This window comes from Ziziphus jujuba, chromosome 8 (assembly GCF_031755915.1).
Source record: "Ziziphus jujuba cultivar Dongzao chromosome 8, ASM3175591v1".
Taxonomy (NCBI): domain Eukaryota; kingdom Viridiplantae; phylum Streptophyta; class Magnoliopsida; order Rosales; family Rhamnaceae; genus Ziziphus; species Ziziphus jujuba.
The window spans coordinates 28,661,641-28,674,023 of NC_083386.1; the positions used below are offsets into that span (position 1 = coordinate 28,661,641).

General features: G+C 32.1%; 2 protein-coding genes across 4 annotated transcripts; both read right to left on the bottom strand.

Moving 5' to 3' along the window:
• Window positions 1-4,648: 4,648 nt before the first annotated feature.
• LOC107421808 (large ribosomal subunit protein eL36x) lies at window positions 4,649-6,273 on the bottom strand. 3 transcript variants are annotated; one of them, XM_016031137.4, is made up of 4 exons: window positions 6,126-6,273; window positions 5,586-5,692; window positions 4,947-5,146; window positions 4,649-4,856 (listed from the first exon to the last, which is right to left on the bottom strand). In XM_016031137.4, exons 2-4 carry the CDS (start codon window positions 5,685-5,687, stop codon window positions 4,826-4,828), a joined length of 333 nt encoding a protein of 110 aa, XP_015886623.1. In that variant the 5' UTR covers window positions 5,688-5,692; window positions 6,126-6,273; the 3' UTR covers window positions 4,649-4,825. The 3 variants fall into 3 exon arrangements, with proteins under 3 accessions (XP_015886623.1, XP_015886625.1, XP_015886624.1); XM_016031139.4 differs by having other exon boundaries at window positions 5,586-5,695; window positions 6,126-6,258; XM_016031138.4 differs by having other exon boundaries at window positions 6,043-6,184.
• A 1,007-nt stretch (window positions 6,274-7,280) lies between these two features.
• LOC107421822 (histone-lysine N-methyltransferase ATXR6) lies at window positions 7,281-10,142 on the bottom strand. The gene is made up of 6 exons (XM_016031153.4): window positions 9,784-10,142; window positions 9,190-9,270; window positions 8,831-9,060; window positions 8,402-8,502; window positions 8,101-8,313; window positions 7,281-7,609 (listed from the first exon to the last, which is right to left on the bottom strand). Exons 1-6 carry the CDS (start codon window positions 10,076-10,078, stop codon window positions 7,450-7,452), a joined length of 1,080 nt encoding a protein of 359 aa, XP_015886639.3. The 5' UTR covers window positions 10,079-10,142; the 3' UTR covers window positions 7,281-7,449.
• Between the last annotated feature and the right edge of the window lie 2,241 nt (window positions 10,143-12,383).

Genomic DNA, 12,383 nt, shown 5'->3' on the forward strand with positions numbered 1-12,383 from the left:
CTTATTGTTACAAATTGTTTTAATATCTAATTGATTAGAGTAATGTTGATTGATGAGAAGACAACAATTAAGTAGACAAAATTATTACCAATTTATTTAGTCAAATTGAAGGTAAAATTACTCCCTATCAAATTTAAAAAATTTAGAATGTAAATTGCCACTTTGAAAATTAAAGAGCTAAATAACAAAACCCTACAAATCAAATATATTAAAATGCGGCCAATTAATCCTTTGTTAATTAACATACACGCTAGAATGTATATATAAGCAGATTTTTTACTGTGATTATTTTAATCTGTTGTTAATTTATGGAACAATATTCAGTACAATTATAGTTTATATTTTCCTATATAGCAAGTTATTGTTTTATACATAGCTTGAATCTAAAAGTATTGAAAGTTCCTTATGGCAGCTGTTAGTGTCCCTAAACCAGCATATACATTGAATCCAATAATAAATGAATATAGGGTTTGGTTACCTATATGTATAACTTTCCCAAATACGGAGCCTAAAAACATATTCTTGTCAACCTTAATGAGGAAATAGTTAATATTGCTTAACCTAACCCTTTTTCTTTTCTTGTCACAAAACATCAAGAAACAAAAGAAGAAAAAAAAAAAGAAAAAAAAGAAAAAAAAGAAAAAGAAAAAGAGAAAAAAAAAAAGAAGGTAATTTATATATATATATATATATATATATATATATATATATATATATATATACATACCTATCTCAAAAGACGACACCGAATTTGCACAACACGTGTTGGTTAATAAATCGTCATGCATGAGCAAATTACATAAAAAGTTGCATATACTTGAAGCTATTCAATTAATATTTCTACATAAAACAAAGTGGTTTATAATAGAAAACATTCCCATTTGCATCATCCATGCAATCATGCATATACATATTTAGAAACTTTTGAGTGATTCAATTTTAATTTGGATTGGATAATTTCCTATTTTCTAGCTTCTTCACATGCATGGGGTCAAGCACACATGAATTGCCATGTGGTTTACATAATATATAATGTATATATACACACTGAGATACATATATATAATGGCAAAAAATAATTGGTATAGCAATCATGCATATCAAAAACTGGCTAGACACGAACCAATTAAATAAGTGTATGTATCTAATTCAAATAATATATATTCAATATATATGTATATACGATGCCATTTGTATGATGGGGATTAATTAGCCGTAAATAGAAGCCAATAAACGACATTAATTACTTTAATTTTGTATGAGAATAATATGATATTCATTGGGTATGTAGCTAAAATGCCTGCTTCTTAAGCAACAAATCATTCTCTGGAGTAGTACTCCGACGCCCACTCAAGATTGTTGCCTTTCTCATGGTCCATTGTTTAGCATGGTGGTTTGCTCATCTTCTATCTAGATTCTGATAATTAACTGCACCAAATTCTCTCAACAGTTGACCTACACAAATATATATATTATATATATTTTATCTTAATTTCCTTTTTACTTCTTTATATATATATATATATATATATATATAAATGTAGTTTTCACACTGCACGATTTTTACTGTATGAATCCCTGGCATGGTCCACACCATTCTTGTTATTTTTGTCAACCTTTATATATATATATATATAAACATATATTATTATATATCTTTACCTTTCCCCAAAAATATATATGCACAAAAATCAAAAAGAAAAAAGTTAAGAAGAGATATTTGAGGGCAAGGTTGATGGATGAGAATGTAGATGACGGGAAATTTTTTTTTAGTCCTTTTTAACTATTTTTATTTTGTTCGATTAATAATTTATTTTAACTTGAAAAATTATTATCATCATTATTATTATTATTTTCTTAATTTATTTTATTTTTCATTAATGTTTTTGAATAAATTAACATTATATTATTTTTTGATGAGACAATTAAGTTTATATTATTGATAACAAGAATAAAAACAAATGAAAATGGACAGAAAATATAGATCCCGAATGTGGATGGGAATGAAGCATCCAAAGCACCTCGGCTTTTGGATATAAATGCATAGATTTTTGAAAACTGAGTGTTTTAGAGAGAAGATGGTGTTTGGGCGGTGGTGATGGTGGTGGTGGTAGTGGTGGTGGTGGGGATCTTTGATGGCTGCATTTCTCTGCATGTTGTTTTTTAATTGCGATGGCTAGCCACTACCCACTTTGTCTTTTACCATTTCCCTTTTTTCCACTTTTCCTCACTGCCTATATCTTCTTCTTCTTCCAATTTTATTTATTTATTTTTTTCAATCACATTTTCACAAAAATAAATAAATAAACTTCAAACATTTTTTTAAAAAAAAAAATAAAGAAAAAAAATTCAATTTTTATGATTCTTGGTATCTAGTAATTAAAGACAATTCTGATAATGTTTCAAACATACATGTATCATCGATGATGTCCATTGTCCTTTTCTTTCATCAAAATTTTTTTTTTTAAAAAAAAGAAAAAAGAAAGAAAAAAATGAATGGAGTAAATAGGAATTGCATTATAGCAACAACCCAATGAGAAAAAAATGTGAGGCATTGAATTTTGGAATGGTGAGTACGTATAAACGTACAACAATATATATGACTTTTTGATAACTTGAATATGTCCATATATAACAAGATAAAAGGGCTTTTTAAAACCTATTTATATTTTTCTTGGGATTGGAGTTTTTCTGATAAAAAATCTCTGGTAGCAGATATTACATGCTAATACCATTACCAGATGCTACCATTGCTTCCTGTTCCTGAACATAGACTGAACATAGACCTGGACCTGGACCTCCTAACACCCAAAGAAAAGTACATCATTTTTTTTTTCTTTATTTATTTTTTTACCATGGTTTTCAAAATATTGGACCACACCATTGTTGTGTATAGGGTGCATCTGATCAAAATCTGATGGCATTGGTGTTTTATTTTTATTTTTATTTGGTTTTTATATTGTGGGACCACAGTGAGGGGTGCATTTGATTCAAATCATATGGCAGCCCACCCAGAAGCCCCACTAATTTTAATTGCTTTTTTGACAGCTACTTCGGGGTTAATATAGCCCCCTATTTTTGGACCACTCTATCTATAAATATATTTTTCTAGATTTATTTTTATCATTTATTGATTTTTTCTGAAAGATTGTAGGGTGGTCCAATATTAATCATGAGGGTGGCAAGAGAAGTGTGTTGTGTACTGACTGTCCTTTACCTGCAAAATTTTGTACAACTTAGTATGTGTCATTTGAACTCCAATCAATTTTGTTTTCGCCCCATTCTCAATAACCCACATTGTGATGCGAGCTCAGAATCCCCTTATTTTCAACCATTTACTTCCTCTCCAATTGGAACCTTATTATTGGACATTTCGATTATTATTTATTTATTTATTTATCTCACCAATTTTTTTTTTTCATAATTTCATATTCAAACTAATGATACAAACTAAAAATTCTTGTTATTATTTTTATTCAGATTCGATGCCTGCCAACACATACACCCCCACGTCTTTAACCTCCATTATGTACTTTTTGGGGCATTTTCCTAAGTGGACCTGCATAAATTTCTATGATTATTGAGAAACATATATATATATATATAATTGTTATTATTAAATATGTTAATTTTTTATTTTTTTTCTATATATATAATTGTTATTATTAAATATGTTAATTTTTTATTTTTTATTTTTCCCTTGCAGAAGCTACTTATACCGAATTGTGGGTAGAACATGACAATTATTATTAAGAGAATTATTGCTCAAATGATTATATTCCTTTTAGGTAACTTACTTCTTCAAATGGATCATGCCTTTTTTTGCTCATAATTTAAGGACACAAGGAGCTTCTAATTTACGGAAAAATAATCAAAAGTCTTTTTCAATAAAATAAAATTAGGGAATTTTAGTCAATATCTGGCCCAATATATAATATTAGACCTAAGATCAAAATAAGCCCAAGGCCCAAAATCCTGATATGGGCCATCACAACGTACCTAATCTTCGGAAGAACACGAAAAGTACGAAACTTGTCGAATGCCTACACATTAGAAGCCAGGGGAAAAAAACCGAAAGAGACAATTTGCAAAAGCTATTTTTCATCCAATTTAGGATTTTCAAATAATCAGAAATACCCTTATTCACTAAAGGGGCTAACAACCACCATCTCTCTCCAATCCGCGTCATGAACCATTAACAAGAGGAGTTTCAAGACATCAAAAAGCCAAACAGAAATGGAAATAGAAAAAGAGGGCAATAATTTCAGAACAGAAGAAATTATCTTTAATTAAACTTTTCAATCTCCAGGTTTAAAATGGTTGCAGTTGGTTCAAAACCTTAAAGACTCCTCAAGCTTAAACCTCAAACTCGAGCACATTTTCAATTCGAGTATGAACTTAAACCAGAAATTCATCCACTTCAAAGCTATAGCAATATTTGCTAAGAGTCCTTCAAAACACCTTAGTCGTCAAGAGGCAGCAGAAATTGTTGGCATTTAATTTTCACATCATGCTAGAGGAGACCATACTAAGATCATTTTAAGATAGTATTTCTTTTTTTTTTTTTTTTTTTTTGGGAAATATATTTGCTGCAAAATCAAAACTTGCCAGAGAGACAGTCAAACATCTAATTTTCACATCAGAAAGCTAAAAATAACGGGGGGCATTTGGTGCCTAACCATTTCTCAAATATCAACTCTCAAAACAAAATGAACATTAGATATAAAATTTTTCCAAGTCTCAAAATTTAAAAACTGAACAAATCCTCTTAACAACTCGATTTCTAAGTGGTTACATATAACACTCAGCAATAAGCAGGCAGTACTCATTTCTTTTTCTCACCAGCTCCACCAGCTCTGCCAAAAAAAAAAAGGCATTTTGAGCATACAAAAGAATTGAATTTTTGGTTAATACTAATAAGAGAAAAAGATTGTCTGCAAGATTACCTCATCTTGCGGAGAACATTAGACATCTCCTCACGCTTCTTCTTTGCCCTCTTATGGGTTCCTAATTTCCTTTTAGCAACTTTCAATGCACGCTTATCCTTACCGACTTTAAGAAGCTCAGTAATTCTCTTCTCATATGGTGCAAATCCAGCAACTTCACGGATCAAGTTCCTCACAAAATGTACCCTCTTGCTGGTTTTCTACATCATAAATAAAACAACATTCAAGCACTCTGAGAGGATGCCTACCAACTAAAACAACTAAACTTTTAAAACTGTCCAAAACTATAAGAGTTACAATTTCTGCCTTCATGATCTAAATGTATCTCCTAGCAAAATGCCCAATGTTTGAGAGTAAATTAGAATGTTGGATTTTCTAAGTACTGAAGATCTAGAACTATTACAATATACAGCACTCTGAAAGGATGCCTAGCAGCTGAAAGAACTAAGAGTTTAAAATTGTCTAAAACAATAAAGAGTTACAATTTCTGCGTTTAAAATTGTCTAAAACAATAAAGAGTTACAATTTCTGCGTTCATGAGCTAAATATCCCTTAAAGAAAAATGCCCAATGTTTAAGAGTAGATCAAAATGATGGATTTCTATTACAATATGGTATGATTGGGATGGTTCAAACTTACCCCTTTCCTATCGGAGGGTTTTGGTGCTAGCTCTTTCTTGGTTACTATATGGCCTTTTTGTAATCCCACAAAGAGGCCACTATTTGGCTGTTTTGGTGCCATTGCGCCTGCTTCACCAACGCAAGATTTTTAGCTTTTCATTTCCATTTACAGAAAAAAAAAATGTACCAAAAAAAAACCCATAATTAAATCATATAATACAACATTATATCTGAACCGATTTAAAAATAAAAAACGCTAACGAAATTTGTTGCATTTTTAGCTCTTGTCACTGTGTAAAGAATATGTAAATCCTAAATCATATAGCAATTCTTTCATTCACAGATATATATTATGCATTCATTAAACTACAACGACGAATTAAAGATGCACAAGGTCAAAATTATCAATTTTTTTTTTCTTTCTTGAAGCACAATCAAAAGATAAACTAAATAAAATGGAACTCAGAAAATTAAACCTTTTTATCAGTCAAAGATTTTCTTTTCCTTTCTTCTATGGAGTGTAGGGTTGGAGGTTTTTTTTTTTTTTTTTTCTCCTTACCTTTAGATCAGGCACAGGTACGAAATACTTCAGGTCTGTCGACAGCAAGCAAGTATTAGGGTTTTACGGTTTGGGACTGAGTTTCGTATTTATATGAAGAAGCTTGGGAAGGAGAGGATGGAGTTGTAACGACAACGTTTCGGCCATAACAGGTAAGCGTCGTTATTGGGCTTTTAACCATCTGAGGTCCAATGGCTGAAGAATATTGCCCTTAACCCAAATCGCCATGATCGCAATTTAAGGCCCAAGTCCAAATCAAGATAAATAAATTTAAAATAAAACTTACGGAGAAGCCATAATGATGCAGCCAGCTCGGTTGAGAAAAACATGCATGGACTTTCTTGGACAAAACCATAAAAGTTCTACACAGAAAATTGAAAATTTTCAATTTTGCATAGAGAGAATGAACTTCAGAAACTGTGATGGACTACTCGTTTATCTATATATAATCAAATTTTTAAAGTACTTTCTTATTTAGTAATCTATCATAGAAATTTAATCTTACGGATATTATTTATTTATTTAGTTTAAAGGGTATTATTTCTTATTTCTAAACCAAAGGAAATTAGAATTGACCTCAAATTTAATTTGCTTTCTTGTTGTATTTTGGCTTAAGAAAGCAGAACCACAGATGCTCTTTTTTACCTCTTTAGACCTGAAGCCCCACACTTTTTGGCAGGTTTGATCTGCTAAGCCAAATTTAAACTAATGATAATTTTCAAAGTTTTTTTGTTATTATTAATTTAACCAAAATAAGATAAATAGATTTTTTGTTTTGCTTTTTTTTTTTGCCGAGAACTGGTCATTTATTCCTTAAACAACCCATCTGAGACGCAATCTATATCACTGCAAAGAAAGAGTATAGAGACATTTGCGGACAGCTTTTTTGGTGAGCTGCATTAGAGGATATCTCACAGAATAGCTGACAATCAAAAAGTTTTCATATGCCAGCAAGAGATACGACTAGAAGAGCAAAAAGATTCTTTATACTTCAAATCAAAGCAAAAAGATTCTTTAAACTTCAAATCAAACTTTCACCACTGATTTACACATTTGCAAAACACATCTCAGAGCAGATATTCTCAGGAATCTAGGCACACTACATTTAAACGATTTTGCAATCTAAAACTTGTCGAAAGAGATTAGCATTTGAAATGTTGCTTTCAAAAATTGGAAGTTGAATCAATTAAATAACAGTTGGGGTTAGACATAATCATGTCTATAAATTAGCTTGGCTAACAATGATCGACTTCTTTTCGTTGACTTCTCCTGGGGGTATGAGAACTGTAAAAATAAAATAAAAGAAAAGAAAAGGAAAAAAGGCCTAGACAAAGTGCTCGGTTGGGTATTCATGCTCTAATCCATTGTAATCATAATACAATCTCTCTCCTTTTGGTATATCTCTGTTGGCAATTAGTAAAACCCGACACTCACCGTTCACATTGTATCTTACACATTTTAAGTTCTGCTTCTTTTTCCCATCCCTGCATGGAGAACACGCATATGGCTTTGATTAGAACAAGCAAGGACCAAAATTTCATGGCTTTGATTAGAACAAGCAAGGAACAAAATTTTCTGTCAAAATAATTCTTAAGCTTGAAAAGGATGTGCTGTAATGCCTAATTATTATAGTGAGGAGAAAAATCCATGTCTCATACAAATGAACATAGTTACCATGGCTAAGCGTTAAAAAAATCTTAATTATATCTCAGCATTCCAATACCCTCATTCCTTTGCCAAGTTTATATTAACATCTATGTTAATTTTCTATAGCAAAATATTCAATTTGCACGGGACAACAAAGCACCTAAGCTAATCAGTAATGGCTATAACTGGCACAAATGGCCTTTCGAAAACAGCAGATCTATGCTATAGCAGTCCTAATTTGACATGGTAGACAATACTATCATTGCTATGAAAAGAAGACGCAAAAAATGAAGCGGAGAGTCAAAAATGGAATTGGAAAAGAGCTTACGGTGTGTGATTGTTAATGCCATTAATGAAGCGGGCAATATTACCACGCTTATCAGGACAAATGACAAGACATTTTGAAGGATTAGCAGCAGAAAGCAGTGTCATCATGCTATCCCCATCATCATTTTCACGATTTTTTAAGTAGTCAACATCTCCAGTATACTCTGTTATAATTGTCAGATCCTTTATAAATCTGTCAGCCTCAACAGTGAAACTGTTCACATCAAGAAAAACACACAATCAAGGGAAATGAATGATTAAATATGAAAAAATAGTAATCAATGTTGCAAAATTGTACTTACCCCTCGTGAGGATCAAAAACAACCAAGAGGGGTGGCCATTCTCCTCTCTCCATCATAGACTTGCACAAATTTAAAGTTTCAGTATCCTCTTTTGATAGTACCTGAAATGAAGTCGAGCTATCTATTTGTTAGATTACAGGAAATCAATTAATAAAAACAAAACTTCATTACCATATCCATACAATCAAGTCATCCGAACTTCTAAGCACTTTGGACACATTTTTAAGTAAAATTCCCATGAGGCTTAATCAACTGCATTTATTCCAATATGAAGTTAAAGCATATATAATTTGTTCACTAAAGAATCCTGGGAATATTGTTGCTTTCTAAACTCATCTTGCAACTTTATCAAAACACTTGAAACACTCTCAACATGCCAAGTTTTTCATATGAAATTGTATTGCAAAAGTCGTCTGTTTTCCAATTTACCTGCATTCCTCCACGCTCAAGAGCTGAACAATTGGCTGACCTAGGTGCCATGCCTGGCTTGTAAGTGAGCTCATTGCTAAACTCTGTGCGAGTTGCTGTCAATGCTGTTGCTAGGGATGCCATTTGTTCCAATCTCCTGGTAGTATCCTCAGTTGGAATGAATGGCAGTAATTTCCTTCTCTTCTTTGACACAACCAAGCTATTGGCGCGCTTTCGCCTCTTTCTTATGTCTAAAAATATGAACAAATATAACCAAAAACAAAACAAGTTTTTCAATTGAAACCATCATTGACCACCAAAATGAAAAGAAAAAAAGAAAGAAACACCAATCAACCAATTAATTTTTTATTCCTTTTTACCTTGAGTTAGTTTCTGTGTTGAATCTGTAGACCTTCGTATCCGAAAAAAATCAACAATTTTGGTTTGGACAAGAGGGAAAGCTGCATCAACCAGCAACTAATGTGAAATCCCAAAACTTATTCAATAAGAACATAACAAGTAGAAGATTATCATTTCAAAGTGCACCAACTGATATTGTAACAACAATTTGTTCATCCCTTTAAATCCATAGAACAACACCCATAAAGTCATTGATGTGCTTGAAGCAGTGCACCAAAATAATAAATCAATAAAATTTTGATTACGAAGAAAATGAGTCCTATTAGTAAAACCCAATGTTTATCCAACACATACGAACTAATAACTTCCCTACAAAATTAGTCAACAACCCAAAAAAAGTAAAAAGGAATTGTAAGGAAAAAAAGAATAAAACCCGAAAACCCATGAATCAAAAGCCGTAATATCGAGGAACATTAAACGAATACCCATCTTGAAGTCAACAAAACTGGACACAAATGGAAGCCCAAACCCAATGCATGTGTCATTGTCCCGAAAATCAGAAAAATAGAAAAAAAAATGAAAAATGAAAAATGAAAAGGAAGCCATGAATGTACCTTTGAGCTTCTTGTGCTTAGAGCAGGTGGGACAAAACCAAGACTCTTTGGGGACAGAAACAAGAATGGGTCTGAGGCAAAACAAATGATAACCTCTATCACACTTGTCACAGAGAAGAAGCTCCGCCGAAGAGTCCCCAGATCCACATTCCTCGCAGCAAAGGTCATCGTATTCGGAATCGGAGGAACCCGAATCGCCATCGCCGTCTCCAATCGGAGGCCGAGCTATGGGTTTCGGAGCTTGCATTCTTCTCTGTCGCTGTACCATTCTCGTTGCTTTCCTTGTGGAAGCCATAAGCTCCTAATTAGCTAATAGAGAGAGACAGAGAGAGAACACATACAAATGAAGAAGATTGGGGAGGTGGATTTTATTTTATTTTATTTCTTATATATATATATATATATATATATATGTACTTTTATTTTTAATTTTAATTTTATTATTATTTTCGTAGAAAGTGTCAGAAGTGGATGCGTTTTATGCCATTTATTTTAACGACGGACGGATTTTCGCGCGCTAATTAGGTACACTCGCGGGAAAATGAATTATGGCGCCATATCGCTTTTTTTATTTTTTTATTTTTATTTTATTCTCCTTCTTCTTTTTGTTATTTTTTTATTATTATTTTTAATTTAATTCCTTGGCGCCAAGTTCGATTGGTCTAAATTGTGATTTTGAGTCCCATCCATTAGGAGAAAAAATTGGTTGGATTCTAATGTAAATATGAATATGGTTATCCAAAACATGAATAATGAATGTTTTATAATTTGTTAGAGTTTTAATAATCCTAAAATGGCATATTCTTTGTATTTGGCTCAATAGATTTAATACCATACAACAAATAGTCCAGCAGGTTGTTTCTATAATTTGTGTATTCGTAAAATTCTTAGCCAGCCAAAAAGAACAAAATATTTATCCATTAAAAAAAATTAATAATAACAAAACATTTCATTTTTGGCGTGGTTCTAAATACACCTGAAATCGTAGTACATACACTTGCTTCGTTCGGCTTTCCATTTTGGTTTAATTTATAGAAGGGTTTTTCCCATAAATAGCCACCTTACAACTCCATTTTAGAAAAATAGCAAAATTTTTTTTTTTTTAAAAACTAGCCACTTTGGGACAAAAATATACTTGATAAAATTGAAAATTACACAAAAGGTTTTTTTTACACCCTTTCCTTTCTTCTACACAGCCGTTCGTTCGTGGGGGTGGGGTTTCTACAAAACTGTTCGTGGGGTTTCTCTAAACTCTTTGCATCTCATCGCCTCTCACTCTCATTTTTTTGTATTTTCTCATATCTCAAACTAAAATCAGGTAAAAATTTTATCTTTTTTCTTATTAGATGAAAGTAAGGAAATATGTGTTTTTTTTGTTTTTTCTCTTTCTCTTTTTCTTGTAAGTTTTATTAGTTTAGGGTTTTTTAAGCTTTTTATTTGATATGGGTATGCAAGAAATTGATTTATGAGATGTTCTATGTAATTTTAAAGATACTTTAGGTGGCATATGGTTTGAAAATGGGAGAAATTTTGTGTAAAACTGAAAAATCACGAAAAACAGTAAAAACGGAGGAAATTTGGCGAAAAAGATGAATTTCCGCCAGTTTTTCGCCAGTAGGAAAAAGCTATATTTGGCCCCAAAAAAAAAAACAGAATCAACTTTTTTAATACAGTTAATATGTTTGTTTAATATTATTCAAAATTTTATATATTTATTGATTTAGTTTAACATTATTCATTTAATTTTGTAGTAAAATGGAAGATGATGACATTGTAATTGCGGTTTTATACAATGGAACATTGGTACAAAATGATAGTGGTGATTGGGAATATCGAAATGGTAAAAATGTAATGGTTTCCGTCGGCAAGAGATGCACAAAATCAGAGTTAGAGGATGAGATTTTCAATTCTATTGAGATAGATCGAAATGAATATTTGCTAAAGCTAAAATGGATATATGGACGATGTGCAGAAAAGTTGGATCCTACAGAAATACGATGTGATAGGGATGTGAAATGCTTTCTTCAAGAAGTGAGGAATGGAGGGATGACAATGATGCGGCCTCCATTGTATGTTGAGGTGATTTCAAAAGTTGAACATGTATGTAGAAATGTTCATCAAACAGCATTTGCTTCGGATAGTGGGAGTAATCTTCATTCTTTTTCTTGTCCTCCAATTGGCGGTCGTCTACCACAAGCTTCCGGTACTGAACCAATTCAGGCTACATCTCAGGAAATTATGGTTCAAGAAACTCAGTTTAGAGATCAAGTTGATGTTCGTGGGGCTTGGACATCATTTAACATTCACGAAGGAGTTGATGTTGGAGGTGACTATGCTGAACGGTTTCCTAACGACGAGGAGTATGAGCAATTGCATCATATTGATCATGATGAGAATTACAATGCAGTAGGGGATGATGTTGGTCATAATGATGTAGATTTTGATCATGAGTTGCCGGACAATGATAATGATATGCATCCTGAAATGAACAATGAAGGAGTTGATGATGTTAGGGTTCATCGTGCTACAAGTGATCACATATCATCGAGCAACAGAAGTGGTTCTATGGCCATATTTTCGTCAAAGTTCACTGGCTGTGA